General features: G+C 43.9%; 1 protein-coding gene across 3 annotated transcripts in view; it reads right to left on the reverse strand.

Moving 5' to 3' along the window:
- sptbn4a (spectrin, beta, non-erythrocytic 4a) overlaps window positions 1-14,834 on the reverse strand; it is a 41,107-nt gene that overhangs the window by 9,188 nt on the left and 17,085 nt on the right. For all 3 annotated transcript variants that reach the window (XM_086012796.1, XM_086012795.1, XM_086012794.1), the window contains 14 exons: window positions 14,142-14,375; window positions 13,982-14,071; window positions 13,635-13,913; window positions 13,427-13,557; window positions 12,133-12,337; window positions 11,109-11,354; window positions 10,863-10,997; window positions 9,979-10,220; window positions 8,663-8,801; window positions 8,441-8,525; window positions 8,027-8,238; window positions 5,681-7,035; window positions 2,901-2,961; window positions 2,551-2,819 (listed from right to left, as the gene is read on the reverse strand). In XM_086012796.1, the coding sequence (XP_085868922.1) occupies window positions 2,551-2,819; window positions 2,901-2,961; window positions 5,681-7,035; window positions 8,027-8,238; window positions 8,441-8,525; window positions 8,663-8,801; window positions 9,979-10,220; window positions 10,863-10,997; window positions 11,109-11,354; window positions 12,133-12,337; window positions 13,427-13,557; window positions 13,635-13,913; window positions 13,982-14,071; window positions 14,142-14,375 (3,683 nt within the window). The remainder of the gene's footprint in view (window positions 1-2,550; window positions 2,820-2,900; window positions 2,962-5,680; window positions 7,036-8,026; window positions 8,239-8,440; window positions 8,526-8,662; window positions 8,802-9,978; window positions 10,221-10,862; window positions 10,998-11,108; window positions 11,355-12,132; window positions 12,338-13,426; window positions 13,558-13,634; window positions 13,914-13,981; window positions 14,072-14,141; window positions 14,376-14,834) is intronic.

The following is a 14,834-nucleotide window of genomic DNA, read 5'->3' on the forward strand; positions in this document are numbered from 1 at the left end:
AGCCAGCTGTGACCCGCACGGTTCAGAGATGGTCTGGAGAGGCCGAGGAGGCCTTAAAGGACTGCTTCAGCACAACTGTGTGGGAAGTATTCAGCGATGCTCATGGGGAAGACATTAGTAGTCTAACGGACACTGTTACAGACTATATAAATTTCTGCATGGAGAACACCATACCCACCAGGACAGTAAGGTGTTTCTCCAACAACAAACCCTGGATCACACCAGACATAAAAGCTCTCCTGAAGGAGAAGAGGAGGGCTTTTGCATCAGGCAACATAGAGGAGCGGAGGACTGTGCAGCGCCAGCTGAGGAGGAGGATCAGAGAGGGGAAAAGGTCCTACAGGAAGAGGATGGAGGAGCAGCTGCTGCAGAATAACGCCAGGGGAGTCTGGAGGGGCCTGAAGACCATCTCAGGCCACGGACAACCCAAGACCCGGACTGAGGGGGACCTGCAGTGGGCAAATGAGCTGAATCTCTTTTTCAATAGGTTCGATCAGATGCCTGCCTCCACTCAGTCTCTCCTGTTGCAGTCTCCACCTACTCCTCCTGCTGGGCGTGTCACCCCCTCCCCTCTTTTCTCCACAGACTCCAGCTCCCAGCTACACCAGATAGCCACCACTCCTTCCTGTCCAGCCTTGGCCTTCACAACATCTCAGGTGAGGAACCAGCTGAAGAAGATGAAGGCGAGGAAGGCAGCGGGTCCAGATGGCATCAGCCCCCAGCTCCTCAAATCCTGCGCAGACCAGCTGTGTGGAATTGTCCAGCACATGTTCAACCTGAGCCTGAAGCTGGGCAGGGTCCCCCAGCTATGGAAAACATCCTGCCTGGTTCCGGTGCCAAAGACCCCCCACCCGAAGGAGCTCAACAGCTTCAGACCAGTGGCGCTGACGTCTCACCTGATGAAGACCCTGGAGAGACTGGTCCTTGTCCACCTGCGCCCCCTGGTGAGCTCCTCAATGGACCCACTCCAGTTCGCATACCAGCCTGGCATCAGTGTGGATGATGCCATCATCTACCTCCTCCACACTTCACTCTCCCACCTGGAGAAGGCGGGGAGCACTGTGAGGATCATGTTCTTTGATTTCTCCAGTGCTTTCAACACCATCCAGCCCACCCTACTGGGAGACAAGCTGGAGCGGGCGGGGGTGGCGCACCACCTCACCACATGGATCCAGGACTACCTCACAAACCGGCCACAGTATGTGAGAACACAGGACTGTGTGTCTGACGTGCTCCTCTGCAGCACGGGGGCCCCACAGGGAACTGTCTTGGCTCCCTTCCTGTTCACCCTCTACACCTCGGACTTCAACTACAACACCCCTACCTGTCACCTGCAGAAGTTCTCTGACGACTCTGCGATTGTTGGCCTCATCACAGGCGGAGATGATCGGGAGTACAGAGAACTTACTCAGGGTTTTGTGGATTGGTGCCAGCAGAACCGCCTCCTGATCAATGCGGGGAAATCCAAAGAAATGGTGGTGGATTTCGGTAGGCGCCAGCACTCTTCACCTGCACCAGTGAATATCCGGGGAACAGATGTTGAGAGAGTCTCAACTTACAAGTACCTGGGTGTTCATCTGAACAATAAACTGGACTGGTGCGACAACACAGACGCTCTCTATAGGAAGGGTCAGAGCAGACTCTTCCTACTCAGGAGACTGAGGTCTTTTGGGGTTCAGGGGACACTCCTCAGGAACTTTTATGACTCGGTGGTTGCATCGGTCATCTTCCAGGGAGTGGTCACCTGGGCAGGCGGCGTCTCGGCCCGGGACAAGAAGCGGCTGGACAAACTGGTCAAGAGGGCCGGCTCTGTCCTGGGCTGCTCCCTGGACTCTGTGGACTCGGTGGGGGACAGGAGGATGTTGGCCAAGCTGTCATCAATGCTGGGCAACCCGGACCACCCCCTCCAGGGCACCCTAACAGCACTCCACAGCACCTTCAGTGACAGACTGTTACACCCTCGCTGTGCAAAGGAGAGATTCCGCCGTTCCTTCTTGCCTGCTGCTGTCAGACTCTTTAACAAGAACATTGTGTAGTCTCTACAAACTGGCGGTCATTAGTGCAATTGTGCAGTCCTGCACCTGAGCTCGTATCGTGCAATACCCAATATTCCCCACTACTGTAATACTGTGCAATACTCAACATTCCCCACTACTGTTAGTCTAGTTTTATTTTTATCCAATGCTGTTCCTTACATTTCACTACAGCACTGCAGCACTGTCACTTAGAGTATTTTTTCCTCTGTACTATGTACAGGCCGAAATGAGTGTTCCTCATATTTTTTATGTAGATGTAGGTTGGTGTGTATACACATGTGTATATACACATGTTACTGCGTATATCTACATAGGTTTGATTCTAAATGTTTGCCGTCAATGTTATACATTAATGGCCACATTATGCCGCCGCCCCTGTGTGACCTATATCTTTGCTACTGTAACAACGAAAATTTCCCCACTGTGGGATCAATAAAGGCATTCTTATCTTATCTTATCTTATCTTAAAATGCGTAAGATACGTAAATCTGTATGAATCACTGCAGTTTTATACCTGGTGGGGCTCCTCTGCTGAGCTTCAAGATCAGAGCTGGTGGCCTTTTTACGATACAGGAATCCTTCATTGTGTGCTGTGTGTGACGGTGGCTGGGGTGTCGTCGGGGCGCCAGTAGCTGGAGCCGATCGAGAGCGGCGAGTTTCCTCGGGTTCTTTCGGACGGGGCCTCCTCCTCGGTTTGGGTCGGTCCCGAGCACGAGGGCGACCATCAAAGCGTGTGACAGGAGCTGAGAGACTGCTTGGAGGACGATACGGCTCTCCTCTGGCCTGATGAAACAGATTTAAGAAAACGACACAAAACCATTATGTATTTTGCACCATTCTGCTTCACCATAAGAGATAACTTACATGGGCTGCTTCTCTCTCCTGGACTTGTTCTACAATCTCTGCCATAGTCGATCTCTTTTCCCTGCAGTGATAGAGGACAGCATGAGTCATCCATGAACAGTGAACAGTGAAAGTTGACCAGTCAAAATTCAGGGTCTGTTAACACAACAGTTTTCCACAAAAAATGTGTAAAAACTATGACTTGGCCATTTTTTGGGGACAACAAAGGCAATTTTGAGCATGGAATGTATGCATCCATCCATCCATTATTTGAATCACTTATAATCTCAAAATACACTTTCATTTATAATCACAACTAAATTATGTTGCTTTAAACACTTAAAGGTGGAAGTCAACCCAAACATATTTTTTTCAAGAATATGTTCTATGCAAGCCCACTAGTTGAAATAAGGCATTCTGATAAATATTGCATTTGTGAAATAAGAGTCAATGCACCCGTTTTTAGCCACCTCTGGGGGAGCGGCCATTTTGTCACTTCTGTTGACTGAAAATGACATCACAACTGCTCAGGGATCAGGTAATCAAGGTGATCAGGTATCAATTACGGCTGACCTGTTTTCTGAAGCTGAGCCCCCCTCAGATGGCTAAAAAGGGGTGCATTTTGCTGCTTAACTCATATTCCACAAACGCAATATTAATCAGAATGCCGTGTTTCAACTAGTGGGCCTGCTGGGAACATATTCTTGAAAAAAATATGATTTCCCCGTTAAAACAGCAAGCTGCGGAGTGCTTCGGTAGTGTTCATGCTAGACATATGTAAATGCTACATGTCTAAACCATCAATGCTGAACTACAGCGCTGTTGTTGCATATGTGGTCCGAAAGAGAATGACTTTAATAACAGTGTTTGAAATACAGAAACATGGACTTGTGTAATATAGTTGTTCTGAGACAAAATGAACAGTAACTTTAGCTGTAGTAAAAGTGATTCCTCGATATTATTTAAAATACCAAATCGCTCTTGACCCCCGAATACACTTGTTTTTCTCTTGTCCCCACCATCTTGATTATCAAGTTTTATATCATATGTAATAAAAATAAAATCAGCTTTTTTTTGGCATGACTTTATGTGCTTAAATATACAGTACTTGATTAAAAAAAAGTGCAGATGGTTTGCTGCTTGTTTTTCTTGAAAACATCACAAAAATGATAAAAGGTCCATTATCTAAAATTGTTGGTGCCTAAATTGTCTTCCAATTCTGTAATGAACTTAAAACTATATTTAGCATATTACTGGATTGATTACATGGCCTGTTACACTATTGCTGTCTCTAAATTGCAAAGCATTACATGTGTTACCATGGCGTTACTCTTACTAAAACAAGTACGGAATCCTAACTCTATTATAGTTTGAGTAGAAAAGCGCTATACAAGTGACAGCCCATTTACCATTTATATACTTTAGTAAGACAATAATGCCAAAACAACAGATTACAAATAACATTATTCTTAATATGTTGTACTTTTTCCACAAAATCAAACATGAGCTGTTTTCTTTTATGGCAACCGATTAAAATAAAAAGTCTGAAACTGGTTTGTCACTTTCAATCATGATTTACCATTACAAATTGCCCAAAGTTTATTTTGGCAAAATAAAAGTAATTATTTGTATTCACAGTTTTTTCTCAAAACAATTTCAACCACAACAAACAACAACATTGATATGGCAGGAAGAATGCGCTACTGTAAAAATGTAAAGGGAGCGGAAGTGATGTGCTAATACAGTAAGTCGACACACTTCATGACATCTGCTACTATAATGACTGACATCTTCCGTCCAATGACACATCAACAGTGACTGTTGAACTGTTGAGTGAGTGAGATCACAGTGAGGCAGAGCCCTGGGAATTTTCAAATGTCACTTTTTGTACAGTAAATCTCCAAAAAGATTTATAAAAAAGAATGCCTTACGTTATATTGTTAAAGCAAAAAAATGAAATATAAGGCTCAGTTTTCGTGCGCAGTCTACTTTTAGCCACCAAATTGTCAAGTGAGCCGGGCGCATGTCAAATCATGGTGCAGATATGAACAATATTCCAAAACAAGGGAATTGAGGCTTGCGTCGGGCAAAAAAAAATCAGGATACCCCAGTTTTTACACTCACAAATGCAGAGCCCATACAGTCAAGGACAAGTACTTTGTTATATCATTTAATGGACATAGTATTTGTTACACACAAAGCGACATTGTCCACTACTGGCCTAGGTGTGAATGAGGATTATTTCGACATAGCCATAATTTATACATGAAATTTTTCAAAAACGTCAATGAATTATTTCCTGGTTTTTCTAGGTGGTCATTGTGCATGCAACCTGAGTGCTCTATTTTTGTAACCGGTGTAAATCTGGAGTGGCGTTTGTTGTATCTCAGTGCGGATCTTGGTAATTTCACATATAAGCGCAGAGGCCGCCAGATCTGCAAGAGGGAGGGCTGCACCGCTGTGGGAGCAGTCACAGCCTACTTCACTCATGGCCAATTAAAACGGCTCCATTCATTCCCTTTAAATGTAGCACGCTAGTCACGCACTAGAGTCTCGTCAAGGCGGCAGGTGTAACTTAGGACTGACTTTCTGCCGCCGCATTGTCACTCAGCAGGGCGCATCTCCAAGGAAATACCCTCACTGCGCTGAAACGCCCAGTTTAGCGCTGACCAGACCGCCAAATTGGCAAACACGCACAGTGAGCCTTGCACAAAAATCAGGACACATCGGCAAATGCGCTCGGCCCCAGATGAACCGTCTGCGAAAATAGTGTCACCAGTTCGAGCCGTTGGTTGACTTACCCTGAGCGTTTGTCAGAGCCCTCTTTAACAGATCCCTCCAGGTCACTTGAATCTTGCCGTTGCAGCCTCTGCTTGCCACTCCCCTCCTGTTCACTGGATGACTGTCTCTCCAAGCGTCTCCGATACCGCTCCTGACGCACGATCATCGGAAGCTCGTTCAGCCTGGCTTGGATCTCCTGTTCGCTGGAGGTTTGTCTACCCAGTTTGTACTCCCTCTCTCGTCTCAGGTGGTCCATCTGAGGGTCAGAACGGCTGCCGCGGGGATCCCTCTGGAGACGGCCGTGGAGCAGGTCCAGTCCTGATTCTGTGCCCATCATGTCTGCCATCGGGATATCGCCATACTGTTCCCTCTGTACTCTACTGGCTTCTAAGAGGGGGTTTACAGCCTTGTGGATGTGATTGATCCCAGGTTGCATGAAGTCAGCTTTCAAGTGTTGCCACGCATAAGCCATTTTTGGGTCCATGATGCCGCCACTAGGCGCCAGGTAACCCGAACTGCCGAGACTTCCACTGCTGTAATGATTTTGTGCGAGATAGCCTGAGCTACCCATTCCTCCACCACTGTGATAATTCTGAGCTAGATATCCTGAACTCCCTAAATGTGGCTGTGCAGCCAAATATCCTGAACTCCCTAAATTGGGCTGCTGTCCCAAATATCCTGAACTCCCCATATTTTGAGGTTGTGTCAAATATCCTGAACTCCCCATATTTTGAGGTTGTGTCAAGTAACCGGAACTTCCCATATTTTGTTGTGTCAAATATCCAGAACTTCCCATATTCTGCTGCTGAAAAAACCCAGGGCTTCCCATTGGACCACTGCTTTGCTCCTGAGCTAGGTTACCCGAACTTCCTAACCTGCCAATGCCTGGATGGCTTTGCATTGCATAGCCAGAGCCGCCCACGCAACCCGCAGACATTCCAAAGTAACCAGAGCTCTCAGCACTATCAGTTGTTTGATTGTTTATCCCAGGGTAAGTAGAAGTGTCCTGTCCTCCACAGTGGGAAGTCAGCACTGAAAAAGCAGAGTCACTTCCACCTCCAATGGCTTGGTGGTTCATCCCAAAATACGAGGGGTTCATCAACTTTCCACTACATTGTGGCTCCAGCCCGTGATAGCTGGATCCATTTAAGACTGGATTGTAGCTGGCGAGCGATGAGGACAATCTCTGGGTTGCAGAAGGGGCAGCTGGTTCAACGCTTGTCTGTAAGGGTGCGGGTTCTATTTGGGCGTGTACCATCTGCCTCATGAAAGATGGAGTTGAACTGAACGAGGGGCCACTTGTCAGACAAGATAATGGGAACATCCTTCGACTGGAGAGCGGTGTCTTTTTGTCTTCCTCTTTTTTCTTCTCCGCCTGAAAAAGGATTTGAAATACGGGATTATCGGCACATGTACTAGGGAGGAAAACACAAAAGACAAGAAGCATATTTGCAATGCAGTTGTAGAAAATGACTAGGAATATTTGTTTTTTGGCAGCCATGCAACATGGGAAAAAAGATGGGGTGCAATTAGCAAGCTCATGGTTCATGAGACGGCTTTTAAAACCCAAATTTTATGTTATGTTCTATGCAGGCCTGATTAGTTTTTCCGTTTGAGGAAGGTGAGTTAAGCAGTAAAATCCACCTGTTTTTGTCCATCTCAGTGTGATGTCATTTTCGGTCGACAGAAGTGACAAAATGGCCGCCCCCTGAGATGGCTAAAAATGGGTGGATTTTGCTGCTTAACTCATATTCCACAAACCCAATATAAATCAGAATGCCATTTTTTTTAGACCAGTGAAGACACATAGTACATATTGTAAATAATTTCGGCTTCCTATTTAAGGCTATAAACAAAGAGGTGGTATAGACCAGTGGTTGTCAAACCTTTTACACCTACCACCCAAAAAAAAACTTAACTCCCATCAAGTACCCCCATCATGACCAACGTTACAATACAGTAGTCGCACAGAAAGTCCAAGTGTTCACCAAAAACGGGACAGAGGTTGATTACAAAAATGTATATTTTATATGTATATTTTTGTAAACCACTGTCACATTATGTAGTTTCAACATTAACACTACCTTTAAATATAGGAAAATTACAATCGCTCACACACAAACACTGTAACTACTGCACACACAATTTAAATAACAACAAACAGTGAAATGCAAATGTATTTAAAGTTAAATACAACTGAACTGTACTTAGGCTGTGGATATTTTGTGTTCCTCTACAAGTGTTACACATACCACATTTTGAGAACCACTGGCATAGACCCATGCATGCTGAGCAACTACAATTCCCCAATATTTATTTTCCCATGGAATTAAACTAATTAAACATTTAGCTCCAGTCAAGCTTACTGCGGAAAGCTGGCGGAGAGAGCTGAAGCGTTCTTTCCAGGTTACAGCAGCCTTGCGGAAGGCTTCGTGGCGAAGGATGAGCTGTTCAACCTCATCAGTTTGGGCCTGGGTCTGTCCCCCCTCTGGCTGCTTGGAGGTGATCGGAGGCTCCTTGGCCTTTAGCCAGGCTTCTGCCCTCACTGTCTCCTGGGCAAACTGGAATCTCTCATGCTCTGAAGAAGACAGCCTCCCATTAACCCGATAACCATTACCTCACATTATGATGCATGTGGCACAGTTCATTTGCATTTGTGTGTCATATTATAGTATGGTGCTATTTTAGGCCTGTGTGACATTGAGAACGACGAGGTTGATTTTTTTAACATTGAGGAATGTTAAAATTGCTTAATTGAAGAATTAAGCTACAGTACTTACTGCGCTGCAATCGTTCCTGGTGTTTGTCCCATTTCTCAACAAGATCCTTCTGCTTGGCCAAAAGAGCGTCCAACTTCTCTTTAATCTGCAGCCATGAACAAAAAACATATGATTAAGATCAATTTAGTTCGAGAAACCTGATGTTGTTTGCGTGGTTTCTCCTCAAGCCCATGCATAATTTCACATTTGAAGTAATTCATCGTTTCTTTTTGTTCGACTGACCTCCTCTGATGCAGGGTTGCCAGCCGCTATAAGGATCTTGCCGAGATCTGCACACTGCTGGATAGTTTTGCTGCGGCCGTCTATTTTGACTTTTAGCTCATGGTGTTGTTTCATCATGACCTCCAATGCAGTCAAATCCCTGAAACAAGAAATGTTTCGAATTACAGATTACAAAAATCAATACGTACTCTAACTTGAACTGCACTACATGGAAAAACATATTGAGACAATGGATATTTTTGGAGGTTTTGTCATTATAGTTAATCCCAAACGTGTTTAATGGGTAGGAGGCTCCAGCACACCTGTAATCCTAGTGAGGGTAGACAAGTATTTCATGGCAGGCAAATTCTTATCATGCCATACATTGTCGATCATTCTTTGTGCTCTTGGTCACAGCCATGCTCCCCAAAAGATGTTTTGTTAATCTGAATAATTATGATTTAGGGATAATTGAAGAGTCTACCGAGCCCCATGCTGATTTTACAAATTTTAAGGTTAAGGATGTTTTACAATTGGTTCGTTTTCTCTTGTCCCTCCAGTTGGTGCGTTTTGAAATTCGGTTGGTGTTGCCCCTGGTTCGGTTTATTTTTTGAGAAATTCCAAGCAAACCAAAATGCTAAATAAACTCTGGAAGATTGCTGTCTAATCTTATTCATCAAAATAATGAAAACAGGAAGAAGGCTTGTCGTACGGATTTGTGGAAACGTTTTTTTTTCTTGGGGGAGGTATCTTACTCAAAACTGAAAATTGACTGCAAAATATACAGTATCTGTCTGAACTAATGCAGCAAATAGTTGAGTTCACTTATTTCATTGCTTTTATCAGACAACATGCAAACCACATACAGTCTATGCACAACCAGAGAGGTTTTTGCTAAATCATCATTACGGCTTGAGGCCACCATACCGCATTGTGCCGAATTTGTTTCTAACCACCTGCTTTTCATCTTGTCCTTACCGTTAGCAAGTCACCGCAAGCAAATCAAGTGCTGTGTGTTTCTGGTCATTGATCTGAGCTCGTCTTAAAGAAACTCTTGGTCATTTTTCTCATTTGTGAAGTTTGTTTGATCAAGTGCGAACCCATAGTTGAACAGGGGTAACTAACTAAAAGCATCAATCCCATGTCTTTTTTTAATTCATATTTATTAAAACACATTTTGCAACCTCGAGATGGATGGAGTGACCCTCAAAAGCTTTGATTACATGATATTGAAAAATGAAGAGCGTTATCATTGCAAATGAGGTCAAGATGACACTGCGGCCCCACTCGACACTGTAATACAAATATGTTCACAAGAACAGTAGACGACATCTTACCTGGGCTCGTCCCATCCAATCTGGCCCATAATGCCTTCCATCCACATGAGATTTTCGCGCACCACAGAGAAGAACTGCACCTTGTCTGTCACTGAGGTGACCTGGACACGACTGGCCTCACAAGAGCTCAACAGCTCCTTCCAAGCTTCCATCACTTCGTGCTCTTTTACCATAATAGCCTCAGCCTTCTCGCCAGCATAAATAGTACGCAGCTGTGCAGCGTTCTCCTGTAGCTGTCGTACCTGAACAAAGATAGGATGCAATGACTTCATTTCAGGTAAATCTCTGTTGTTCAATACTGTCAAATAGTCAGGAGAGGTGCACCCATCCAAAACAATCTGTATAAACGTACCATACGGTATGAACTGAAAGTACACCAAAACCACAATTCTGGTAATAACTTCAAGCGGAAATCAACCCAAACATATTGTTGAAAAAAATATGTTTGGGTTGTGTATGTATGCGTCATTCTGATTAATATTGCGTTTGTGGAATGTGAGTTAAGCAGCAAAATCCACCCGTTTTTAGCCATCTCAGGGGGCGGCCATTTTGTCACTTCATCGACTGAAAATGACATCACAGACCCTCGGGGGTCTGATATTGACCAATCATAGCTCAGCTTCAGAAAACAGGTGAGCTTTGATTGGTCGTTACCTGAGCCCCGAGCAACTGTGATGTCATTTTCAGTCGACAGACGTGACAAAATGGCCGCCCACGTGGATGGTTAAAAACGGGTGGATTAACTCTTATTCCACAAACGCAATATTTATCAGAATGCCCCGTTTCAACTAGTGGGCTTGCATAGAACATATTCTTGAAAAAAAAATGTTTGGGTTGCCTTCTGCTGTTTGGTGGTGGTTTATAGAAGAGATGATAACACTTGCCTGTGTGACTAATAGTTGAAGGGCATGCTCAAAAGAGTGCATGAGTCTCTGCAGGGTGGCTGGATTGGTGATGTTGGCTTGGCATGCCCTCACCTCTGGCAGCTGCTTCGTCTTTCCTGCAATCTGAGCCAAAACCTACAACGCCAGACAGAGCCGTCATCACGAGCGCTTTGAAAATACAAGCCAGAAAAACGCCCCATGAAAAGAAACACCTGAAACACAGGCGGTTCTGAATTTGGAACACACCTCTTTGCAGTCAGTGAAGAACTTGTGGAGCTGGTTGGATGCTGCCAGCATCTGTCTGCGGGTCTCCATCAACTCCAGGAGGTCGGCCCAGGACTCGTTCAGTCCATCCTTCCACTCAGCGATGGTGGCCGCATCCGAATGACCACAGTCGATCATTTCATTCACCATTTTGTTCACCTGCTCCATCCGCTGCTGGCCAATGTTGTTTGTTTCTGAGGCAAATTTGGTGAACTTTTCTTGAAGCATCTGAAACAAATACATAAACTATCTAACATAGTACTGTATAAGGAAATTCATGTGATCTATGATAATTTGTATGGAAACTAATTTTGGGAAGTACACAATTAAAAAATAAAATTTTAACCTACATCTATAATAAAATGCTATAATTAATGTAGAAGAACGCGTAAAACCGCATTATTCTGAGGCTCATCCAGGGGCAGAACTACATGCTGGCGAGGGGTGGCCAAGGGCACCCCTGGTCTCTCTCTGGCCTTAGCTAACCAGCACTGAGGGGAAATTTTGAAACCTGTGACTTCACTGCCATTTTCACATGGATGCGACATTCTTAGATCATTTGATATTCTACCAAAATATATTTGTTTTACTTGTATATTTCAAAAAGAAATGTAAAATTATATTTAATGCTAACTCTTACCAAAATCTGCCAACAAAACAAAACATTCTTACCATCAATGTCAATCAAAATAATTACTTTCACACTGTGCCAAGAAACCAAAATGGCTGGGAAGCCATCGTTCATTATACAGTTCAGAGTCATGGTTTCATGTAATAAAATGCCCACATATACCAGTCCTACCCAGCACATCCACAATCACAAAAAGCAACATTTAGAATTGTTAAGAATTAAGAGATTTCGTCTGTCATTGTGATTTTTAGATTTTTTTTTTTTTAGGATTTGAATGACTTCTCGGTTACAGAGGGGGTGCTTATGACTCCTCAATAAAATGTTGTGACTCTGGCCAACCCACCGAAACATTTCTGGCTGCGCCCCCATTCTCACCGTAACATGCTCCAGGTTTTGGCCAAGATCGGTAGAACTTGCCACAGTCTCACGTTCCGTGATCCATTTCTCTAATTCTTCTACGTCCTTATTGAGTTGATAAAGCCAGTACTGCTGCTCCAGCTTGATCTTTCTATGCTCCACCATGTCTTTCAAAGAAACATACAGTCTGTCTATGTGGGACTGCTGCTTGGTGATTTGCTCACTGAGGAAAAACAACAACAACAATAACAGATCACAAAACTACACTTACAACTGTATCAAGTAATAGAACTACAACTGCATGTTGCAGACATGTCACTGTGTCCCACCAGGTAGCCTCCAATTGTTTAGGATATAACACATACAGTATAACATATAACATACTGTACTGCGATCCATTCATTTTCGATACTTGTTAACAAATTCAGGGATAGAGGGTAAGAAGCTAGCCCCTGTTCCTAAATTACTACATACCTCACCCTTAAAGGCGTAAGTCAACCCAAACATATTTTTTTCAAGAATATGTTCTATGCAAGCCCACTAGTTGAAACAAGGCATTCTGATAAATATTGCGTTTGTGGAATCTGAGTTAATCCACCCATTTTTAGCCATCTCATTTTGTCACTTCTGTCGACTGAAAATGACATCACAACTGCTCGGGGCTCAGGTAACGACCAATCAAAGCTCACCTGTTTTCTGAAGCTGAGCCGTGATTGGTCGTTACCTGAGCCCTGAGCAGTTGTGATGGCATTTTCAGTCGACTGAAGTGACAAAATATCCGCTCCCCGAGATGGCTAAAAAGGGGTGGGTTTTGCATCTTAACTCATATTCCACAAATGCAACATTAATCAGAATGCCTTGTTTCAACTAGTGGGCCGGCTGTGAATATATTGTTGAAAAAAATATGTTTGGGTTGATTTCCCCTTAAAAGTTATTGGGACCAATTGCAACAAAGTAATTACGAATTAAACACATCCATCCAGCTATCATCCATCCATCCTTAATTTCAAACTCACATTCGCACTTTTGGACAATTTAGCCTTCAGTTTACCTCACATGCATGAGTATAACATGCAAACTCAACACAGGAAGAACTGAGCTGAGATTTCAACCTGTGAGGCAGACTGAATCCAACACAGTGAAAATGTGAGCAGTGTCCTTTGCACTGAAAATCTCAAATGTGATTCCTATGTAAGTTTACACTACTAAACCGTTCAAGGTTATAAAAAAGAAAAAAAAAGAAAATTGTTTCTAAAACTATGGCCTACGCTTGATAGGTGAACAGAAAGTCAAATGATGAGTCATGTCACACCTCTCTGGGTGTCCGAGCTCTAGCAGCTGCTGGCATTGCTGGGACAGCATGCCCACAGTCTCTGCATATGTTTCCACTGTTTGCTCCAGCGCCAGGTGAGTCTTCAACAGTTGCAGGGTGCTCGCCTCATCCTGGAAACAATCAGAAGTCAGTCTGTGTACTGGAGTCCTGGTTTTACAACTCAACTGACTGCCAGCGTTGTCCGTACCGTGCCTTTTTCGTCATTGGCCTGCTGGAGTTTTTGACCTGATAACCAGGATTCCACTTTGGCTGCCTCACCGTAGTATTGTTGAGCCTGCAGTGCTGCATCCAGCATCACAGATCTCTTTTCCAGCTCCAACTGCAAAACCTCCCACAGCTGCCGCACATGGCCGGCCCCCTCACGCACAAATTCCACTTCAGGAGTGCGAAGTGATGCGATGATTCCCGCTCTGTCCAGAACCTCCTCAACACGCGCTCGCCTCCCTGCCAGCTCCCTCTGGAGAGTCTGAAAGACCAATCCCCGGTAAGTCTCAAGAAGGTTTTGGTTCAAAGTTCAACTCGGAATTTATTCACCTGGTTCTTTTTTACATGCTGCTGCACACTCTGGAGATTATTCCCATATTCCTTACATGATGCCAGGGGAAGCCTCTCTTGAATCCAAAGCTATTAAATGATAAAAATTAGATAATGGAATGGTAAGACACGTTTAAAAATGAGAAGATGACGAGCTAACCATCTCGTCCTCCAGGTCTTGAGCGACTTGGTGCATCTCTTTGGAAGCCAGCAGGATGCGACGCCTCTCCTTCAGGGGCTCAATGAGGCGAACGATGCGGGTCTCCACCATGCCTGAGTGCTCACCACCCTCCTTGTCGTCCGCCATCAGACCTCGCTGGGGAAGGCAAACCCCCTGCAAGCTACCCAGTTCCTCCACATCCTTGTAAATGTCCCCGAATTGAGACTCCATAGCCTAGGCCAAAAAGACGCAGTAGACTTTTTTTTTTAGGTAATAGCAAGGTGATTGTGCAACTAAATTGTGTCAATAGTTGTGGAATGTAAATAGCATAATATAGTATTTTTTTTTTTTTTTTTTTTAAAGACAACTAACCTTGCTTCTTAGATTAGAACACATCAGAGCTCAGAAATGACTGTATATACAGTATATACAATATTAACTGAAGCCTATCCAAGTAACAAAAACATTTTTTTTTATGGCTCAAGCTGCAAGGGTCAAAACAATACTTTTGGGTTAATTTAGGTTTAAATGAGAAAACACTTTTCTAAAGGACAAAACTGCCCAATGATTTTCTGAAACATAAAGAAATCTTTATTTTTAATTTTTAAACAAGGTTATGTTCATACCCGAACAATTTTCAGCAACATGCACATTATAAGTAAGCATATTAAAGTCCTGCTGCAACATGCTCTA

Source organism: Filicampus tigris, chromosome 17 (genome assembly GCF_054856515.1).
Source record: "Filicampus tigris isolate MCC_2025a chromosome 17, RoL_Ftig_1.0, whole genome shotgun sequence".
NCBI lineage: Eukaryota > Metazoa > Chordata > Actinopteri > Syngnathiformes > Syngnathidae > Filicampus > Filicampus tigris.